This window comes from Aquarana catesbeiana, linkage group LG07 (assembly GCF_042186555.1).
Source record: "Aquarana catesbeiana isolate 2022-GZ linkage group LG07, ASM4218655v1, whole genome shotgun sequence".
In the NCBI taxonomy this organism is placed as follows: Eukaryota; Metazoa; Chordata; class Amphibia; order Anura; family Ranidae; genus Aquarana; species Aquarana catesbeiana.
In genome coordinates this window covers 234,990,754-235,011,922 of record NC_133330.1, presented here as the reverse complement: position 1 = coordinate 235,011,922, position 21,169 = coordinate 234,990,754, and the positions used below count along the sequence as shown (strand labels likewise).

The following is a 21,169-nucleotide window of genomic DNA, read 5'->3' as shown; positions in this document are numbered from 1 at the left end:
TTGCCCGCCATGTATGAATATAAACATTGTCCTGTCACTGTCCCCCCACCATGTATGAATATAAACATTGTCCTGTCACTGTTGCCCGCCATGTATGAATGTAAACACTGTCCTGTCACTGTTGCGTGCCATGTATGAATATAAACACTGTCCTGTCACTGTCCCCCGCCATGTATGAATATAAACATTGTCCTGTCACTGTCCCCCCGCCATGTATGAATATAAACATTGTCCTGTCACTGTTGCCCGCCATGTATGAATGTAAACACTGTCCTGTCACTGTTGCAAAGTGAACAAATTAATGGGGTGGGCAACTGCATGGCAAATGAGGTTTAATGTAGAAAAATGTAAAATAATAATAAAAAAAAAAAAATTAAAAAATAAGAAAAGGTCTGGTGTCACCGGTAACCCAGCTCCATTCCTGTAATATGCAACAAAAAAGGATTCGCCCTTGGGACTTTAAATGAGGTGGGCACCATTTGACCAAAAAGCATCATAACAGTAATTGAAGTATAAAGTATATGCGTTTATTCAGGTAAAAATCATGCATACATTAGTATCATCAGCAATGGTCAATTGTAGAATCACATACATATGAATTGAACAATAGGTACATAAATGAGTAATAGACATGTAATACATTGGCATCTAATGTACCCTAGGAGTAAAAAACGTGATACACGGGCATCTAATGTACCTGACGCGTTTCGCAAGACCCAGCTCGCTCTTCAGGGGTTGATGCTTATGGGTGTACCTAACAAAGAATATAAATAAGTAGAAGGTAGAATATTGATAAAGTAGTTGCAGGGCGTGGGGGCCATGATGTAAGAGCCCATACTCACCACTAAATGAGGCCAAAGCGGCAGGTGTGTGATTCCCAGAGGCAGCAGCAGGTGTCTTACCTGGGAGCTGAGGAGGCGGAGCCAAATGGGACCCCAGTGGGGCAAACCAGAGGAAAGGCATGGTGCGCAAGTGAGAGTGTGTCCCCAAGAATCTCACTAGGTCCATATGTAATGAAAGCTGTAGGCGTAAATAAGTATAATAATGCATTAAGTACTAATGATATGTATGTGTCTCTGTATAAATAGAGAGCCTGAGCCAAGGATAGTAAGGACATAGGAGACTGAAGGGGGAAAGGAAAACGGCAAAGAATTGTCAGCAAGTGGTGAGAGTCAAAGGAATAGATAAGAGGGAGAGAAAAGGAGTAAAACAAGCCAGATTAAAGTTGAAAAAATGGTGACAAAAAAGCAAAAAAACCCCCAAAAAAGCAAAAAGTGAGATGAATGCTCAGAGTGAGCCATGTGCGAGTAATAAAGTATACCTGGAGTTGGTGGAAAATAGGTGAGTCTGGTAAGTCTGGCAGAATGTAAAATAATGTGGCAAAAATATGAATGCAATCTATACACTAGGGGGAGAACCTCTGGGGGAATCTACTAGGACCTGGGGGTCCTAGTAGATGATAGGCTCAGCAATGGCATGCAATGCCAAGCTGCTGCTAACAAAGCAAACAGAATATTGGCATGCATTCAAAGGGGATTAATTCCAGAGATAAAACGATAATTCTCCTGCTCTACAAGACTCTGGTCCGGCCGCACCTGGAGTATGCTGTGCAGTTCTGGGCACCAGTCCTCAGGAAGGATGTACTGGAAATGGAGCGAGTACAAAGAAGGGTAACAAAGCTAATAAAGGGTCTGGAGGATCTTAGTTATGAGGAAAGGTTGTGAGCACTGAACTTATTCTCTCTGGAGAAGAGACGCATGAGAGGGGATATGATTTCAATATACAAATACTGTACTGGTGACCCCACAATAGGGATAAAACTTTTTTGAAGAGGAGAGTTTAACAAGACACGTGGCCACTCATCAAAATTAGAAGAAATGAGGTTTAACCTTAAACTACATAGAGGGTTCTTCACTGTAAGCGCGGCAAGGATGTGGAATTCCCTTTCACAGGCGGTGGTCTCAGCGGGGAGCATTGATAGTTTCAAGAAACTATTAGATAAGAACTTGAACGACCACAGCATACAGGGATATATAATGTAATACTGACATATAATCACACACATAGGTTGGACTTGATGGACGTGTGTCTTTTTTCAACCTCACCTACTATGTAACTATGTATATGAATATAAACACTGTCCTGTCACTGTCCCCCATCATGTATGAATATAAACATTGTCCTGTCACTGTCCCCCATCATGTATGAATATAAACATTGTCCTGTCACTGTTCCCGCCATGTATGAATATAAACACTGTCCTGTCACTGTCCCCCCACCACGTATGAATATAAACACTGTCCTGTCACTGTCCCCCACCATGTATGAATATAAACATTGTCCTGTCACTGTTCCCGCCATGTATGAATATAAACATTGTCCTGTCACTGTTCCCGCCATGTATGAATATAAACACTGTCCTGTCACTGTCCCCCCCCATGTATGAATATAAACACTGTCCCCCACCATGTATGAATATAAACACTGTCTTGTCACTGTCCCCCACCATGTATGAATATAAACATTGTCCTGTCACTGTCCCCCCCCCCCCCATGTATGAATATAAACACTGTCCTGTCACTGTTGCCCACCATGTATAAATATAAACACTGTCCTGTCACTGCCCCCCCCATGTATGAATATAAACACTGTCCTGTCACTGTCCCCCGCCATGTATGAATATAAACACTGTCCTGTCACTGTCCCCCCCCATGTATGAATATAAACACTGTCCTGTCACTGTTGCCCACCATGTATGAATATAAACACTGTCCTGTCACTGTTACCCTACATGTAAAAATATAAACACTGTCCCCCGCCATGTATGAATATAAACACTGTCCTGTCACTGTCCCCCACCATGTATGAATATAAACACTGTCCTGTCACTGTCCCCCGCCATGTATGAATATAAACATTGTCCTGTCACTGCCCCCCGCCATGTATGAATATAAACACTGTCCTGTCACTGTTACCCACCATGTATGAATATAAACATTGTCCTGTCACTGTCCCCCCCATGTATGAATATAAACATTGTCCTGTCACTGTCCCCCCCATGTATGAATATAAACACTGTCCTGTCACTGCCCCCCCCCCCATGTATGAATATAAACATTGTCCTGTCACTGTCCCCCGCCATGTATGAATATAAACACTGTCTTGTCACTGTCCCCCACCATGTATGAATATAAACACTGTCTTGTCACTGTCCCCCACCATGTATGAATATAAACACTGTCCTGTCACAGTCCCCCGCCATTTATGAATATAAACATTGTCCTGTCACACATTTCTCCGGACGAAGCTCGGTTCTCTCCTTATTCCCGTGTGATATGAGGTCTGCGCATGTGCACACTCCTATGGGTGATTGAGGCGGGCGAGGGGGTCACTCATTGCTGTGCTCTCAGCCCCCCTCTCAGGTCAGGTGACGATCAGTTGATTGTAGTGGGATGTGGGAACAGTAGAACGAGGAGGTGGGGACAGAATTGACTGCTGCACTGACTCCGCCCCCTCACCCTGTAGCAAGCCGTCGTTATGGCGATGACATGATGGGCGGGGCTTGGAGAGTTCCCAGCATGCTGCGGGTCCCTGACCGGCTTCCCCTCTGGCCCTCCTCCTCTCCTGACAGTGACCATGGCGCCGGTGTACAGCAAGTACCTGACAGCCCGCAACACCTCAGCGGCCGGGGCGGCGCTCCTCCTTCTCTACCTGATCAAGCGGCGAGCAGCCAGCGGGTGAGGATACCGAGCGGGGGAGGGGAGGTGTCACCACAGGTCCCAGCATGGCCAGCCTCATACAGAGCTGTGCAGGGTTCTCAGGGACTGTGTATAGCGGAGAGGACTAAAGAGGACCTGTCTAGGCACCATAGTCTCAGGAGAGCTTTCCATTGAGCTCCTCATGTATCCTGACTGGTCACCTGAGGTCAGAGGTCACTAGAGGGTGACAGCTTCTTCTGTCCGCCTTCCATGATAAGACATGTGCAGTGTGTTGTCTGGATGTGGGACTCCATACTTTTTTCTTTTTGTTATTGTAGTGTCACAGAAAGTGAGCTGAGGAGTGTTCAGACCGGGATCTGATCCTTGTGGGCAAGCCTGGCAGGAAGACGTCACCTGTGCGGGCCAATCGCCTGTGACTGGGGCATTCCCCCCCCCGTGTATGTGACCGGCCAATCACTTGTGACCCGGGCATTCCCCACACACCCCTTGTATATGACCGGCCAATCACCTGTGACCGGGGCATTCCTCACACACCCCTTGTATATGACCAGGCCAATCGCCTGTGACTGGGGCATTCCTCACACACCCCTTGTATATGACCGGGCCAATCGCCTGTGACTGGGGCATTCCCCCCCCCCCCGTGTATATGACCGGCCAATCACTTGTGACCGGGGCATTCACCACACACCCCTTGTATATGACCGGGGAAATCACCTGTGACCGGGGCATTCCTCACACACCCCTTGTATATGATCGGGCCAATTATCTGTGACCGGGGCATTCCCCACACACCCCTTGTATATTTGCGGAAGCGCCCCGGGCACAGGTGATTGGCACGCACAGGTGACGGCTTTGGATCCCACCTCGAACACGCCTGAGCTCATCACTAGTCACACAATGGCACTTTATTTACGCATAGTCATCGGAATATGCTACATTTTTATAGAGCGCTTTACACCTCAGTGGGACGCATTTTTGTATCTCAGTCAGTGGGTCGCAGTGTACCATTATCTGCACTTTTTTAAAAAAATCTATCGACAAAACGATGAAGACCCTATTTTCGTCAAATCTATCCATGCCCCCTAATACCCTTGTACCACAGTTGTTTTAGGTTCCATGCACCTTTTTTCCCCACACACACCACAAAGCACAGATACACTAAAGTGCAGATCTGTTCTGCATCAGAATTCATGGACACAGGGTGTATCGCAGTGAAATCATGCATAAGTAGTTGTCCATATGCATGTCACGTTTGTGCAAACGTTTACATACATACAACATCATTTGACCTTATTGGCCACCATTGCTCTGGGCCGACCTGTAAATGCCAACATCATGTAGGCAGCATTGTGTGGTGCCTGCTGATTGCAAAATATTGATGTTTACCTTAGGGCTGAAACAACTGATCGATAACGAATTGATTATGAAATTAATTGATTACCGTTTTAATAATCAATTAATCAGCCAGCCAATTAGTTGGCCTGTATACAGAATGCATTATTTGTTTACATATCAGGAATTATTTGTTTACATATACAGTGGAGCACACCGTCCATACATGTCAGTATGTGCCTGAGAAATTATGAATGTGTGAGGAGCAATGCCTCATGGGACATGTAGTCCTGGGCAGGAAGTGAGTGGTTCTAAAGGCAGAAGTTTTCTTTACCTTGCTATTGGGGCCCTCTATACTGTACTTAACGCACAGCAAAAAGCCCTATAGAAACAGATCAAAAGCAAACTGCATAGGTGTGTATCAAGCCTTCTGCTGGCTACACGGATCAATTTTCAGACGAGAATATTCATATGAAAAATCTTTGTACATTCACTGAATGAAAGAATGTTGTTTGAAATTTTCACTTGCTTTTGACATTGTTTTAAAATGAATGTAATTTCTGAAGGAAAACCACATAAACTGTCTAAAAATTCCTTAGACCAAGAAGTTTTCTATTATGTCTAAATTTTCCCGTCACTGTGGTGGAAAACAAATGTCGATTTGACCCCAGTAATGATTAGAAAATCGAACAAATGTTCTTTAAATTACTTTTTTTTTTTTTTTTTTTAAGGAAGACATTGTTTTTTTTATGGCCAGCATATAATATATTACAGTCTTGTTTGAAAATCTGCAAAACAGTCTAACTTTTTTTTTTTCTTCAAATAAAAAAAAATCTGAGTCTGATGATATTTACCAGATTCAACCTCTAATAGTATATACAGTATATCTCTTCTGTCTGTTAGTCTCAGAGTAGATTAGAGATTTTGCTCTCTAACCATATAGTTGGTTATTTATATTTAAGAATAAATTGCCTTTTTTTTTTTTTTAAACTTTACATATTAACTAAATTATACACCACACTTTTAAGGTTATTAACCGATTAATCGAAAAAGTAATCAGCCAACTAATCAATTATGAAAATAATAATTAGTTACAGCCCTAGTTTATATCCTGTCCTGTGAATGAAATTAGAAGAAATGGCCGCAAACTACTGTAGATCTAAATCCTCTTTATTTGGCCTTCCTAAAAACTACAGGCATTAGAATGCTGGGTAGATGAGTTTCGCACACTTCACCTGCGCTTAGTCATGACTAAGCGCAGGTGAAGTGTGCGAAACGCGTCTACCAAAATAAAGAGGATTTTGATCTACAGTGGTGTGCGACCATTTCTTCTAATTTTCATTGTGTGCCGAGGCGAGCACCTACTGGATCATTAGGCTTCCTGGTCTCACCTGGAGTGGCGGGTTTTCTTTTTTCCTGGTGAATGAATCCTTTATGTATCGGCGGTGCCGTGTGCAGAATGAGCTTGGCCTGCAGAATGACCGCCTCTATATTTCTCTCCACATGTATTTCCTTTAAATCAAGATGGGAATAAAGTATTATTGAGTACTGCAGTAACAGATCACTGCATGGTAATATTTTTGGCTGTTTTCCCAGTTTATATTGCTGAATAGTTGAATCGGCGATTTTTCAGGCATGATTGATGATGAGTGTAATAAACAAGTGCTCATTTTTATTAAGGTACACGTGAGTTTATGGCTAGCACTGGCGCTACAGGTCATCGCTAAGCAAATAATGCAGTAGTGTGACCGCTATGTATTAAGATGGAGAAAAGAGATGCAATACTGTGCACTGCAGGTGCACTTGCTCCAGGGCTTAGTAAATGAGATAAAGGTTCACTTTGCAAAGAATACTCAATCACATGCAAGGAAAATAAACAGCATTTTTGTTTGCACATGATATGATGATAGAAATCAGCAGAGCTTCTCCTCAGATCTAACACAACTGCACTTGCAGTGCACACTATATCTGCCTTTTAGTAAATCAATGTCATTGTCATGATTATAATAATGCTCTTTATTTTTAGACAAAGGAAAATATATACTTGTGTTTTTTTCTTTGCAAATCCTTACTCCAAGTACACTGAGCGGTTGCTTATTCTGTTTTCATGATAGATTAACTGTGTTAAATTACTCTAGGAGGATTAGGCATGTTGGGCTGGAACTTTCACCTTATTTAACACAGGTTTAACCTGATCCCAGTTTCCATTTTTCTTTTTTTTTTTTATCTTCTGTGTTTAGTAAAGTGTTTGCATGTAGGGCCTAGTATAAAGTAGTAGGAAGAACACAGTAAAGAGACTCCTTGGTTTTTTTGATTAAAGTGATCTTAAAGAGGAGTTCCACTGGTTAAGTTTATTAAAAGTCATCAGCTACAAAAAGTGTAGCTACTGACTTTTAATAAACAGACACTCACCTGTCCCAGGGTCCAGCGATGCGGCCGCCCGATGCCTCGCGCCCCCCCTTTCCGCGGCCCCGGCATTGTAAGTGTGGGTGCCTGGCTGTGACAGCTTGCGGCTTCACAGGCGGGCGCGTACTGCGCATGAGTGAGCCTCGCTGCGCTCTGTCAGTGGCCAGGCAATCTTCTGGGACCTGTGACGTGTCCCAGAAGATTGCAGGGAGGGGAGGAGTCGCCTAGGTGGCCAGAAGATGGAAGGAGGAAGTGGGACCGAAACTCCCTCTCAAAACCAGGACCCCCCAAAAAATTGACATGTCAATTATGGCATGTCAGGGGGCGAGGAGTACTTAAAGCAGAAGTTCCACTTTTGGGTGGAACTCCACTTTTTAAAGGCCTTATTTATTTATTTATTTTTTAATAAAAAAGTTATACTTACCTACTCTGTGGGATGATTTTGGTCCCTTACCTTCTCTTTGACAGTGCCCTTCCTGTGCTTACCATTCAGGTGCCCCCTCAGTAAGCTAGGTGCAAAAGAGGTACCAATGCTTTTGTGCGCCTGAGCCGAGCTGTGCATCCATAGACACACACAGCACCTTTTAAGCTACACATCCCCCACCCTCCCTTCACACGGGATGAAGCCTTGTGCCAACGTCATTGCGCTTCTGGAACTGTGGATTCATGCCAGCTTGATGATTTTATTATCTATGTGCATTTGTTTTATTTTTTTAAGTGCACTTTTACATTTAATAAATATGCTAGAGGTTTTATTGCACTATGGAGAGGCTTTTTTTGTTCTTTCCACATGAATATCCTCTACTTGAGCCATGGTTTGTCTGCCCATTGGTGATACCATGGGAGCTGAGTGAGCGATCTGGGGAGTGTATCAGCGATTTTGAGTGATCATACGTGCTTTATATGATTTCTCTTGTAATAAGAGGGTCATGGGTGTTTGGTAAGCATATACTCCTACTACACTCTGGGTGATGGTGAATGTTGGTAACACTTTTGGATTGGAATTCACCATTCACCAGATTCTTCCATCTACACTGTTTCGGTAGAATCCTCTCACTCAACCTGCTGGGTTGAATGAGAGAAATAGTAAAGTGTATGGTTACCCCCAGATCCTTGCTGTTTGACCCACCGGGCATTGCATAGTTTCTTCTCCAAATGTCTCCAAGCCAGGCTCTGCTTTGTCCTGTGTGAATTGGGCAATAATAAAATGTATTTATTTACATTTCTCTTCTCTTTGGAACAAATAGTCTTTTATTATGGGTAGATGTCAAATATTGGATTATGACCACTGGATGGAGTGTAGGAGCGTAAGAAATACAGTACATACATCTTTGTCACAACAGATACCATAAAACAATTCTGGAGAATTTTCAAATACACTTATCCATTTGCTAATCCCTTCTAGCATTCTCTAGAAATGGTACATTGTCTTTCTTGTCACGAAGATGTATTTCCTATGTTCCTCAGTTCTATCCAGTGGTCATAATTATGGTATTTTACTACTGTACAGTAAAACCTTGGTTTGAGAGTAACTTGGTTTGCAAGATAAGCAAAATTTTTAAATAAATTTTGACTTGATATATAAGCGATGTCTTGATCTACAAGTAGCGTATTGTCACAACTGAGTATAAAACAGAACAGAGGCGCCTCTAATGCCGTGTACACACGATCGGAATTTTGGCCTTCAAAAGACCGATGAGAGTTTTTCGTCGGACAATGCGACCGTGTGTATGCTCTATCAGACTTTTGGTGGCCGAATTCCAGCCAGCAAAAGATTGAGAGCATGCTCTCAATTTTTCCGTCGGAAAAAGTTCCTATCCGAAAATGCGATCGTCTGTGGCAATTCCGGCACACAAAATTCCTACACATGCTTGCTAACAATTCGACGCATGCTCGGAAGCATTGAACTTCATTTTCTTGGCTCCTTGTAGTGTTGTACGTCACTGCGTTCTTGACGGTCGTAAGTTCAGTAAACTTTTGCGTGACTGTGTGTATGCAAGGCAAACTTGAGCGGAATCCCGTCGGAAAAGCCGTCATATCTTTTTCCATTGAGAAGTCCGATCGTGTGTACGCGGCATAAGTGTAGCAATATGGTTACATTTAATGAAGGTACAACATTTAGCAAGTCACATGGTTGATGAATAAAACAGGCACATCTAAGTATGCAAGTATCTGGGGTAAAGCTGTCCACATAGACCATCCCCCACACCACCATCGGAGTCCTCCCTTCCACACTGCGCTTCAAGCCTCGCTTTCAAAATCGCTCTAATGCAGGGGAGTCTTCCCGGTCACGATTGCAGACTGACAGTGGTGAAAGACGGCGGTGCGGAGGATCGTCTATGTCGACAGCTCTACCCCGGATGCCTGCATACTTATATATGCCTCTTTTAATCATCAACCATGTGAGCTGATAAATTTTGTACCTTCATTAAATGTAATCATATTGCTACACTTGGAGGCACCTCTCTTCTCTTTTATACTTTGTAGCTCCTGCTGGATTTTGCTTCTAATCCCCTTGTGGAGGCTGACATTTGTGGATGGACATTCTTATGGTTACACAACCTATCACATTGCTATAATCCTTTTTATATGGACTATAAGCTGAAGGAATTATGAATAAATGGTTGTGGAACGAATCATCTGAGTTAACATTATTTCTTATGGGGAAATTTGCTTTGATATACAAGTGCTTTGGATTACAAGTGTGTTTCCAGAACGAATTATGCTCGCAATCCAAGGTTCTACTGTACTGCCATAATAAAAAACAAACATTGGATTAGAAAAGAAAACAGCCTAAAAAACAATTTGTTGTTACTAAGTTCACACAGAACAAATGTATATGAAGGTTTACTGGACCAACAGCTGTTCAAAAATGTTTTGATACGTTAAATAGACCCCTATAAGTGGTCTGATCAAGGGGGCACAGTTTGGCTTCCAGTGCAGGTTGGGTTACTGTTTCTTAGGAAAAAAAAAACATTTTGGACTCTCTTCTTTTTTGTGGCACTTTTATTTACCCCTTGACTCTTGAATTTCCTACAAGACATCCCAGAAAGCAGTCTTGAGTCAGAGTGGCCGAACTGCAATCACATTTTTCATATGAAAAAAAATGAACTCCATGAACTGTGTTTAGAAGCAACTCTAAATCCAATGCCTCTCACTCATGCTTTCTTTGCAAGTATTGTTGAGCTGCTGAGGATCTGGTTTTATGTTCAAATGCTTCAAAAAAGGTTAGGTCAGAAAGGTTGTATCATACTGTAACTTTTAGGGCTCATGCACACAGGACAATTTTACAGCTGCTGCCAAAAAATGCAGGAAAATGTGCAAAAGCGCTTTTAATCGCTGCTGTAGCGCTGATGTTTTATAACGTCCTGTGTGCATGATCCCTTAGGCTTCTTGCACACGATACTACTGTTTGAGCATCTACTTTCAGATGGGTTTTTTTCTTTTAAAAGGTATTTTCGCGAAAATGCGTCCGCACAAATTTGCTTACATTTATGCGCATGCAGGGTAGCTTCTTCTTCTCGCATTGACAATGTCAATAGACAAATCTGTGCGAATTTGCGCATAAGGTGTAAATCGCTGACCAAAAATGCAGATTTTTCTTTTTTTTTTTTTTTTTTTTTTTTTTTACTGAAAAATACACAGCGCTTGTTTACGCGCCTGTGTGCTTAGGAATATCACAGTGGATGGGCTGTATTTTAGCTCAGTAAATAAATAAGCTATACTGAGCTTTTTTAAGCTGCAGTGTGCAAGAGCCCTTTTGGGTTTTAAGTCTGGTGTTGCCTTATTTTTATCTGCATCGGGGCTTTTTTGTTTCATTTATTTCTGATTGTTTTTCAAGGGCAGAACACCGGTTAGGATACATCATTTCAGGCTATGGGCTCAATACACAAAACTAACACACCAGGATAAGTATCCTTCTCTTTTAAAAGGGTGACAGTTATTTTCAATTGAGTTCAGTGATATCTGAAAGTCCTTTGGGCTGGCATGATTGCTTTGTGCATTAAGCCTTTTTGTGCCTTGGTCTTTCTCTTTTTGTTTTTCTACCATAATAATCCTTCAAGGTGGTTCATGAGGGATGGCTTGGAGTTTAAAAGTGCTCCGCGGAGCCAGTAGGCTTCGTTATTGTGTTTCCTGCTTCCTGTAAATACGCTATCACTTTTTTTTTTTTTTTCCTTCTGAGTTCAGCTGTAGTGGTCAGAGGCCTCCAACTTGCCAGGCAAAGAAACATGAGCAGACCTTTGGGACCTACGGTTCTAGCATAGAGAGGCCAACAGAAAGAGAGTATCTGGTGTTGGGTCATGTTGGGCTATACCCTTTATTCACTTCCAATGACCCACTTGTTGCTGTTTGGCATAGAGTCCTTGTTCCCAGCCTCCCTGCTCTCTCGCTTTCACTGTTTCTCCCACCATCGGGGGGGGGGGGGGGGGACTCCAAAGGTAGATGTTTCTTAATTATTTTTGAAGTTGGGCTAAGCCCTCTTTCACACATGCGGACTGTTTATTTCATCAGTTCAGTCACGTTTTTCAAAGAAAAGTTTTCATCGGTTTTTCATAAATTTTTCATTTTACATCCAATACCAATGCAAAAATGGACCGTTTTTTTTTAACGAAACAAAAATAATGCTTTGATCCGTTTAAAAAAAAAAAAAAAAAAAAAAATGGATGCTGACAGATGTGGATGTAAATGGATGATTGACTGTCTTTCCATAAACATGCAATTGATGTCCGGTTTTCATCCGTCAATGGAGACCGTTTTCTTTCACACATGCAGACCGTTTGATTTTCATTCATCTGTCAATGGATGAAAAACAGTCATCAATGCATCTCTATGGAGAAACAGTTATAAATGGATGATCAGCCATTTGTGTCCATTTACATCTACTTTCGTCAACATCTTTTTTGGAATGGATCAAAGTCCTATTTTTCTATTTTCAGGCGAAAAAGGATGTAAACGAACAAATCCGTTTTTGCATTGGTAGTAGAAGTAAAAAATCTGATGTAAAAACTAGTGAAATATTGATGAGAAACTAATGAAAAACTGTTGGAAACTCTTCTCATCAGTTTTTACATCAGGTTTTTTACATCCACTACCAATGCAAAAACGGGCCATTTGTCTGTTTTACATCCATTTTTCGTCCGTTCTGTTTTTTAATGGAAGAAAAATAAGGCTTTTATATGTTTAAAAAAAAACAGACATTGACAGACGTGGATATAAACTGATGTAAATGGATGATCATCTGTTCTACATCCGTTTTTTCATAGGGATGTATTGCTGTCAATTTTTCATCTGCCAACAGTTGGATGAAAAACGGATAAACGGTCTGCATGTGTGAAAGGGGCCTTATACCGTGTACACACGAGCGGATTTTCCATCGGAAAAAACTTGGATGGTTTTTCCGACGGAATTCCGCTCAAGCTTGCCTTGCATACACACGGTCACTCAAAAGTTCTCTGAAATTTCGACCGCCAAGAACGCGGTGACGTACAACACTACGACGAGCCGAGAAAATGAAGTTCAGTGCTTCCGAGCATGCGTAGGAATTTTGCGCGTCAGAATTTGTACAGACGATCGCCCTCCTAGATTGTAACGAGCAGGGCCCTCTGATTCCTCCTGTATTGAATTCCGCCAGCAAAAGTCCGATGGAGCATGAACACGGTCGCATTTTCCGACCAAAAGCTCTCATCGGTCTTTTGCTGGCCGAATTTCCGATCGTGTATACGCGGCATTAGAGTTGGCTGCCCACCTACACAACATGATTCTAGATAGCCAAAGAATGTATTTTCAGAATCTGTGATATCTTCCTTGTTTTTAATACTGCATAGTACAGAAAGACTGACCACATACTATAGTAAGCTAACTATAGAAAATTCATCACTTAGGAAAAAACATTGCTAACCCCAACAGTTGTACACAGGAGAAACCAAACAAAACTACAGCTAAGGCAAAATGTGTAGTATTTGTAATGTAGGGATTGAGTACCTATGATCCAATGATTGTGCATAGTGTGAGTATTTCCATAAGGCAATATTTCTTAGTCTTCTCTTACGGGGGAAATGTAATTCCCAGCTCACTATGTTGCAGCGTCATGTTAAGAAAAAGTGTCTGTCTAAGCTGCTTTAGAGAATGGAATTCCAGACTCAATGCAGGGGAATGGGACAAAGAATCTACTATGGTGAGTTAAACAGATCTCATTGTGTTTGCTCTGAGTCTCAGAATTTGAGGCCTTGCCATCTATTCAAAGAACTTTCCTGTTGACGCCTTTTTAGGATTTCATGTTAGAAAGGAGTATTTTTGTGCTGCTCAGGTGCTTTTTTTGTTAACATGAACCTGTGCCCAAAATAAGAATAATAAAGTATTTACATATTCTGAACAAGCAGTAAAGGCTTTCTAAAGTGTATTTCCACCTTTTGTGGTCAATTTTTTTGAATCCCCCACTATACAGTTTGTGTTTTCATTCCCACAGCATATTTTAAATTAGTGGTCTCCAAGCTGTGGCCCTTTGCTTGCCTTAAAGGGGTTGTAAAGATAAAAATTTTTTCACCTTAATGCATTCTATGCATTAAGGTGAAAAAACTTTTGACAGTACCGCCGCCCCCAGCCCCCCCGTTTTACTTACCTGACGCCTCGAATCTTCGCTGCTCGTCCTCATTGCAGCTCAACCTGGTCGCTGATTGGCTGCAGTGGATGGATTGAAAGCAGCGCAGCCATTGGCTCGCGCTGCTGTCAATCACATCCGATGACGCGGCGCGCCGGGGGGCGGGGCCGAGTGATACAGCGAGCGGCTATAGCCGCCGGCTGTATCACGGGAGCGCGCCCGCAAGCACTCACCACCATGCGAGGGAGCTCGCATTAAGGTGGTAAATGCTTGCGGGGAGGAGCTGAAACAGCCGCCGAGGGACCCCAGAAGACCAAGTTCGGGGCCACTCTGTGCAGAACGAGCTGCACAGTGAAGGTAAGTATGATATGTTTGTTATTTTTAAAAAAAAAAAAAATTACCTTTACAACCCCTTTAATCCATCCGTTGATGCACTATTCCTTACCGTGCCACCAACAAAGGGGCACTATTCCTTACCGTGCTACCAACAAAGGGGCACTATTCCTTATAGTGCTACCAACTATTTCTCCCCCTAATACTAAAGATAAGTCATTGTTTACTCCCACTGGGCCCATTCTGGCCCCTAGGAAGTCTGAAGGACAGTAAACTGACCACTTCTTTAGAATGTTTGCAGGCCCACTCCCTTTAAGCAATAAAAATTCTTACCTTTTTAGTTTCTGATGGGTTGGAAGTCACCGACTGGTGAGGTTGCAGGTTGGGGAGAGATCTGTCCAAACCCAAAGCACGCTGTAGATATAAGAAGCTAGCCCAGCCATTACAAACCTTGCCCGACCAAAGTGGTTAGCAGGTAAAAGCAATGTCAGTTCAATTTATCCAGGCCACGCCTCCAACATGTTTTGCCCCGCCCTCAGGGCTTATTCATTTAGGGGTTATCCTAAGTTGGCTGCAAAAGTGGAAATATGCTTTTAGGGTTTTTGCACACAGGCTTCCTGTGCCCATTTAGTGTAACTGCAGCCATATTTCCACTACCCAGCCAGTCCAGGTGCACCATTCAGCCTAGTAATGTGAATAGCTGTGTGACACTGTTTTCGTGCATATGACAGTGCTATCATATACATGAGTACAAATCCAAAACTGCTTTAGAGGCAATCATTGGTCTTGCAGCTCTTTATGGTTGACATTTCGATGGAGCTCAGTCCATCTTTCTTGTGTACGTGAGTACAATGTGCGGGCATTTGCAAAAAATAGTTTTTCTGTGGGCTGCCTGGACAGAAGAAATACAGCTGCAGTTGTGCTGAACAGGCTCAGGTGGCTTGTGTTCAAGAGCCCTAAAGTCCTCATTACCCTCTGTATCTATAAGCACTGGGGAAATGTATCTTCAAATTCACAGAAATCTTAGCTGTTTTTTGCTTTTACAACAGAATCTTGGCAACCTTCCAGCCATCTAATAGAAACCACCACTAGGTGTTTCTAAGCTTTTGGCCCTGGTTCACACTGATGCGATTTCGGATGCGTTCCAGAACATGGAAGTGAAATAATATTTTTCTATGGAGGCCATTCATGTATATGCAGTCCGAACGCAATGCTTTTTTAAAAATGGTGTGTTTTTGCTATGATGCGGTGCGATTCTGAGCTTCATATAGTTTAATAGAAACTTCAGGGAAAACGCATACAGTAGGTGTTCCAACACAGTGCAATTCCAATATGTTGGTTTTTTTTTTTTTGTTTTTTTTTAAACCATTAATGTTGTCTCAGCTATGTTCCTGTAGTGTATATATCCTGACATGTATCTTGTGACTTGCTGTACTTGTGTACTTGCTTCCAATACAAGGTATTGTAGGATTGGCATCTGCTGAACGCCAACCAAATCAAAGGTGACCTGTCAATGTATAACAGGGTTGTGAGGATGAACCACAAGATATGTACCAACTGGCTTTCTGAGCGTTATTTGGGCAGTTTTATTTTTGTGATCATGCTCCTATCTTCTATTTAACAAAACTTTATCAGAGTTTAGGTCTACATTCCAATTGATAGTTCAACTTGTATAGGGCATAGATGAGGACAAACAGGCGGGGGGAGCTGCATACTTGCAGCAACAGTGTTTTTATCTTTTGGGATATAAGTTTTACATGAATAAATAAAAGCTGATCGATGTAAGCATCCCTGTCATAGATGATAGAAGGCTGGAGAAGCTTCATAGCTGAGAGCAAACAGACAGGCTGATGGGAGATGCTGACATTCAAGTTTACCATTATTGTAAGTTTAAGGCTGGGTTCACACTATTGTGAATTGGATGAGGGTTTCCTCCGCATCCAATTCGCATGTCAGGAGATTGTGACTGGTCTCTATGGAGCCAGTTCACACTGCTCTGGAGCTGCTGCGGAGCGAATTGCACAGGAGTCCTGTGCGTTTTCAGGTCCGAATTCAGCCAAAAATTCAAACTAAAGTCGGACCTGACATGGTGAACAGGGACGCACCGGACCCCTGCTGTTAGCCACTCTGTATGGCAGTGTGAACCCAGCCTTAAGTTTGGTTCACCCCTATGTGTCTTTTAGTGTGTTTTGCAGTAACACTCTACAGTCCATTTAACATGGTTTCCTATAAATCTAGTTCACGTTTGTGCATTTTGAACCGGTACGTTTTTTTTCCACATTTGCATTTTTGTTTGGCTAATAGAAAAGTATGACAGTTCTGTTCATGGAGTGCAACTTTGATGCAACTTTATACTCTGTCACTCAAATCGCATCAAAGTTGCATCCCACAAACAGAACTGTCTTACTTTCCTGTTAGGCAAAAAAATAATAGTGCAAAACGCATGTTCAAAAATGCAAAACGAGCCGGAAAATTGCATCAATGGCAACTTGCAAAGATGTGAACCTAGCATTACATTAATTCTTAAAAAAAATCCATAGGCCTTTCTAATTCCTCACAATCTACTATTCATTTTTTGTGATTTATGTATTCCTTTGCAGCAGCTTTGCAGGAACCCCCCCCCCCCCCCCCCAAAGAAGGATTGGCATTACATACAGTAGCTGGCAGAGGGACTAGGAGCCCACAAAGATGTGAAAAGATGGGACAGTAATGTTGTAGTATTTTCACAAAGAACTACTATCCTTTTAATAATGCAGTCATCTCCAAACTGGATGCGGCCCTTTGCTCGCCTTTGTCTGGCCCTTTGGGAATATTAATCAGACTAAAACCAATGTGAAAAAAGTATTTCTAAATAAATAGAAAAGTGGCACTATAAAAACCAAGAAAAATTTAAAAAATGGTGAATCAGATAGGTAATGATAATAGCTAATGGTATAAAATACAACAGCTGAAAGTGCTATAGCTATACCAAACAAGTGTATAATATGTGTATCTGTGATACTTCAAATGATTAAACCTTTCCTTTAGTGACACAAGGAAAATAATGATAAAAATAAAGCAAATCAAGAATCAAAAAATGGATAACAATAAACAGTTCGTGCAGTGTTAAAAATGAACTGTTAAAACAAAATCCATGCAGGGTGATGTGTATCAAAAACGGTGAATGTAAAACTGCAATCTTTCTGTGTCAAAGAAATCTCCTTCACCACACTGATAGTGATTGTGATCCACTCTTATGGAGCTGCACTCACCAAAAAATATTGCCTTGCACTCTCATGCTCGGCGTGTAAGCATTGTAGAAACCCACAGAGGGCTGCTCAGACTGGATGGAGTTGCGTCCACAGCAGATGGGGCTCTTTAATAGGCAGCACTCCTCAACAGGCAAAGGTGTATCACCATGGAAAGAAATAATGCCTCCAATACTGTGATAACGTTTAGGAGCATTTATTGAGTTTACACAAAGTCTTCTACCATTGTACTCACATTTTAAAAAAGTTAAAACAGCATAAAAACAAGAACTCCTTGTGACTGCTAATGGCAATGCACTGGTGGTCACGGCGGACCCAGGATGCAGCATATGAATCTCACCCCTCCCCTCGTTGGCTCCTCAACACTCCAAGGTGGTAACAGCCGACCAGTGTAGAGCGCAGTGCCTCACACGCTACGAACGGATGCTGGGTTGCCGTACAGCCACGCCTCCGACATGTTTCGTCACATCGACTTCTTCATAGGATTGGCTGTACGGCACGGCGACCCCTCCCTTATATCTCTCACAGGAAACTGGCGGATGTGGTGATCATCGCACAGATTACTGGCGGAATGAGTACTAAAGCGCCTGCGCGCAACCTCGCATAGGCGACTGGCGAAAGCAATAACCTTCGTACAGACTACTGGTGGATGTGTTACTAAGGCGCTTGCACGCATCCCGTGTCCCCGTAGATACAATACACTGATTTTACAGCACCCAGGATACAGGCAACAGCAATATAACAATACAAACACATCGCAGATAATAGTGTTGAAGGGGCTCATATTTAACCTGGCCCATGCAGATTGAAAACATATCACATATGGTTATAACTGGACAGACCCTGTAAACATGAAAAGTAGTGGATAGACCTTCCCACCTGACACCTGCATAAAGAAGAAGAAAATAAAATAAAATAAAATAAATAAAATAAGGGAAAATGAAGTCCCTTCCTCAACGAGTGTGTAAACCCCGTTATACTTGCTAAGTCTGATGACTTTGATGCACAAATAAATAAAGTTTAAAATTAAACTCATATCCAACCCTACGAAAGCAGATGTAACAAATGAAGAAATACTAAAAGTGACATCTACAAAATGTTAAGTATGAGACAAAAATTAAACGTCAAATTAAAAGTTGCTAATGAAACAGTTAAGATCCAGCTCTATATTTAACCCTCTCGGGTACAAGATCTCTAACCTGATTTGACCCCCTCCACGCAGGGAAGACCTGGTCAATGTCACAAAACTTCAGCAAGGTTGTATCCTGGCCGTGTTTCTCTTTAAAGTGCAGTGATACGCTATGGAACTTGAAGCCATTTTTTATGTTGGCTATGTGTTCGGCTATGCGGACTTTTAGTTGTCGTTTCGTTCTCCCCACATAGTGTAAACCACATGGGCACCAAAGGAGGTAAACCACATGCGACGAATTACAGATAATGAACTTGTCAATTTGAAATGTTTCGTGATCTATATTAGTCACATTGGTCACCCCCCTGTTTAATACAGTCACAGTCCTACAACAAATGCATTTTTTGCAAGAGAAAAAAACCATTATAACTTATTAGTGAGCCTGATCTTTTTGGTGGATCCAAGACCTTATTCACTATTTGATCACCAAAATTTGGTGCCCTTCTGTAAATAAATCTTGAGTTATTGGGTAAAGTCTCACCCAAGTGCCTATCCCTGCAAAGGATATGCCAATGTTTCCTAAAAATGTCTTCAATTCCTCTGTATTGGTAATGGAAACTAGAGATAAATCCCCACTGATTGTGAGTCATTAACTGGCTCATTCTCCCTCTTAGTTGTTTTATCCAGTACTGTCTCACTGTAACCTTTTTGTAAGAATTTTTCTTTAAGCGTACCCGCCTGTTCACGGTAATCTTCAGATCCGTACAATTACGCCTTACCCTTAGGAACTGGCCTTTAGGAATATTCCTAATCCAGGCGGGATGATGGCCACTTCTGATAGACAAGTAACTGTTTCTATCAGTAGGTTTTAGGTACACCTTAGTGCTTAATCTAGTGCCCGCCTTAGTTATAGTTAGGTCAAGAAAGTTCACCAGCGTATCACTAATAACATGGTCTAACATTATATTATTCATGTTACCATTAAGATGTTGTAGAAATTGGATAACTGAATCCATAGACCCCTCCCAAATAAAAAGGAGATCATCTATGAATCTACGGTATAGTTTTAATTGCGGTCTGTGTTGATTAAAGATGTGTCGGTCTTCCCATTCTGCCATGAACAGGTTGGCTAGCCTAAGGGCATACTTCGCTCCCATAGCCACGCCAACCTGTTGGGAATAAAATCGATCCTGGTACCAAAAGTAATTATGTGCCATACAGAAATCTAGGGCCTTGCCCAGGAAGCATTTTTGCATATGTGGGATGTCGTCCTGCTTACTCAGGGCCCAGTTTAAAGACAAAAGAGCATCTTCGTGCTGTATGATGGTGTATAGTGACCGAAAATCTGCAGTGACTAAATAAGTCTCTGCAGATGGATTGAGTATGATCCCATCTAACATCCGTAAGATGTCTGTAGTGTCTTTAAGATATGCTTTGGTTGCCACAACACTGGGTTGAAGGAATTTGTCCAAGTATTCGCCAAGTCTGGCGGTTGCTGATCCAATACCATTAACAATTGGCCGTGCTGGTGGGTTTTCAATACTTTTATGAACCTTAGGTATTGTGTATATTACTGTATATTACCGGTATTCTACATACACTAGGGTTCAAGTATTTTATTTTTTAAGGTTTAGGGCATTATGTCTATAGCCTCTTCATTTGTTTCTTACACATATTCAACATCTGCTTTTGTAGGGTTGGATATGAGTTTAATTTTAAACTTTATTTATTTGTGCATCAAAGTCATCAGACTTAGCAAGTATAACGGGGTTTACACACTCGTTGAGGTAGGGACTTCATTTTCCCTAATTTTATTTATTTTATTTTATTTTCTTCTTCTTTATGCAGGTGTCAGGTGGGAAGATCTATCCACTACTTTTCATGTTTACAGGGTCCGACCAGTTATAACCATAAGCGATATGTTTTCAATCTGCATGGGCCAGATTAAATATGAGCCCCTTCAACACCTATTATCTGCGATGTGTTTGTATTGTTATATTGCTGTTGCCTGTATCCTGGGTGCTGTAAAATCAGTGTATTGTATCTACGGGGACACGGGATGCGCGCAGGCGCCTTAGTATCACATCCACCAGTAGTCTGTACGAAGGTTATTGCTTTCTCCAGCTGCCTATGCGAGATTGCGCGCAGGCGCTCTAGTACTACTTCCGCCAGTAATCTGTGCGATGTTTACCACATCCGCCAGTTTCCTGTGCGAAAGATATAAGGGAGGGGTTGCTGTACCGTACAGCCAATCCTATGAAGAAGTCGATGTGACGAAACATGTCGGAGGCCTGGCTGTACGGCAACCCAGCATCCGTTCGTAACATGTGACGCACTGCGCTCTACACTGGTCGGCTGTTACCACCTCGGAGTGTTGAGGAGCCAACGAGGGGAGGGGTGAGAT

At 42.1% G+C, this 21,169-nt stretch overlaps 1 protein-coding gene across 1 annotated transcript in view; it reads left to right on the top strand.

Annotated features, from left to right (window-relative positions):
* The first annotated feature begins 3,532 nt into the window (after positions 1-3,532).
* The window catches only part of ABCD3 (ATP binding cassette subfamily D member 3), a 120,662-nt gene continuing 103,025 nt past the window's right edge, over positions 3,533-21,169 (top strand). The window contains exon 1 of the mRNA XM_073593107.1: positions 3,533-3,737. Coding sequence (XP_073449208.1) covers positions 3,637-3,737 — 101 coding nt within the window. The 5' untranslated portion in view covers positions 3,533-3,636. The remainder of the gene's footprint in view (positions 3,738-21,169) is intronic.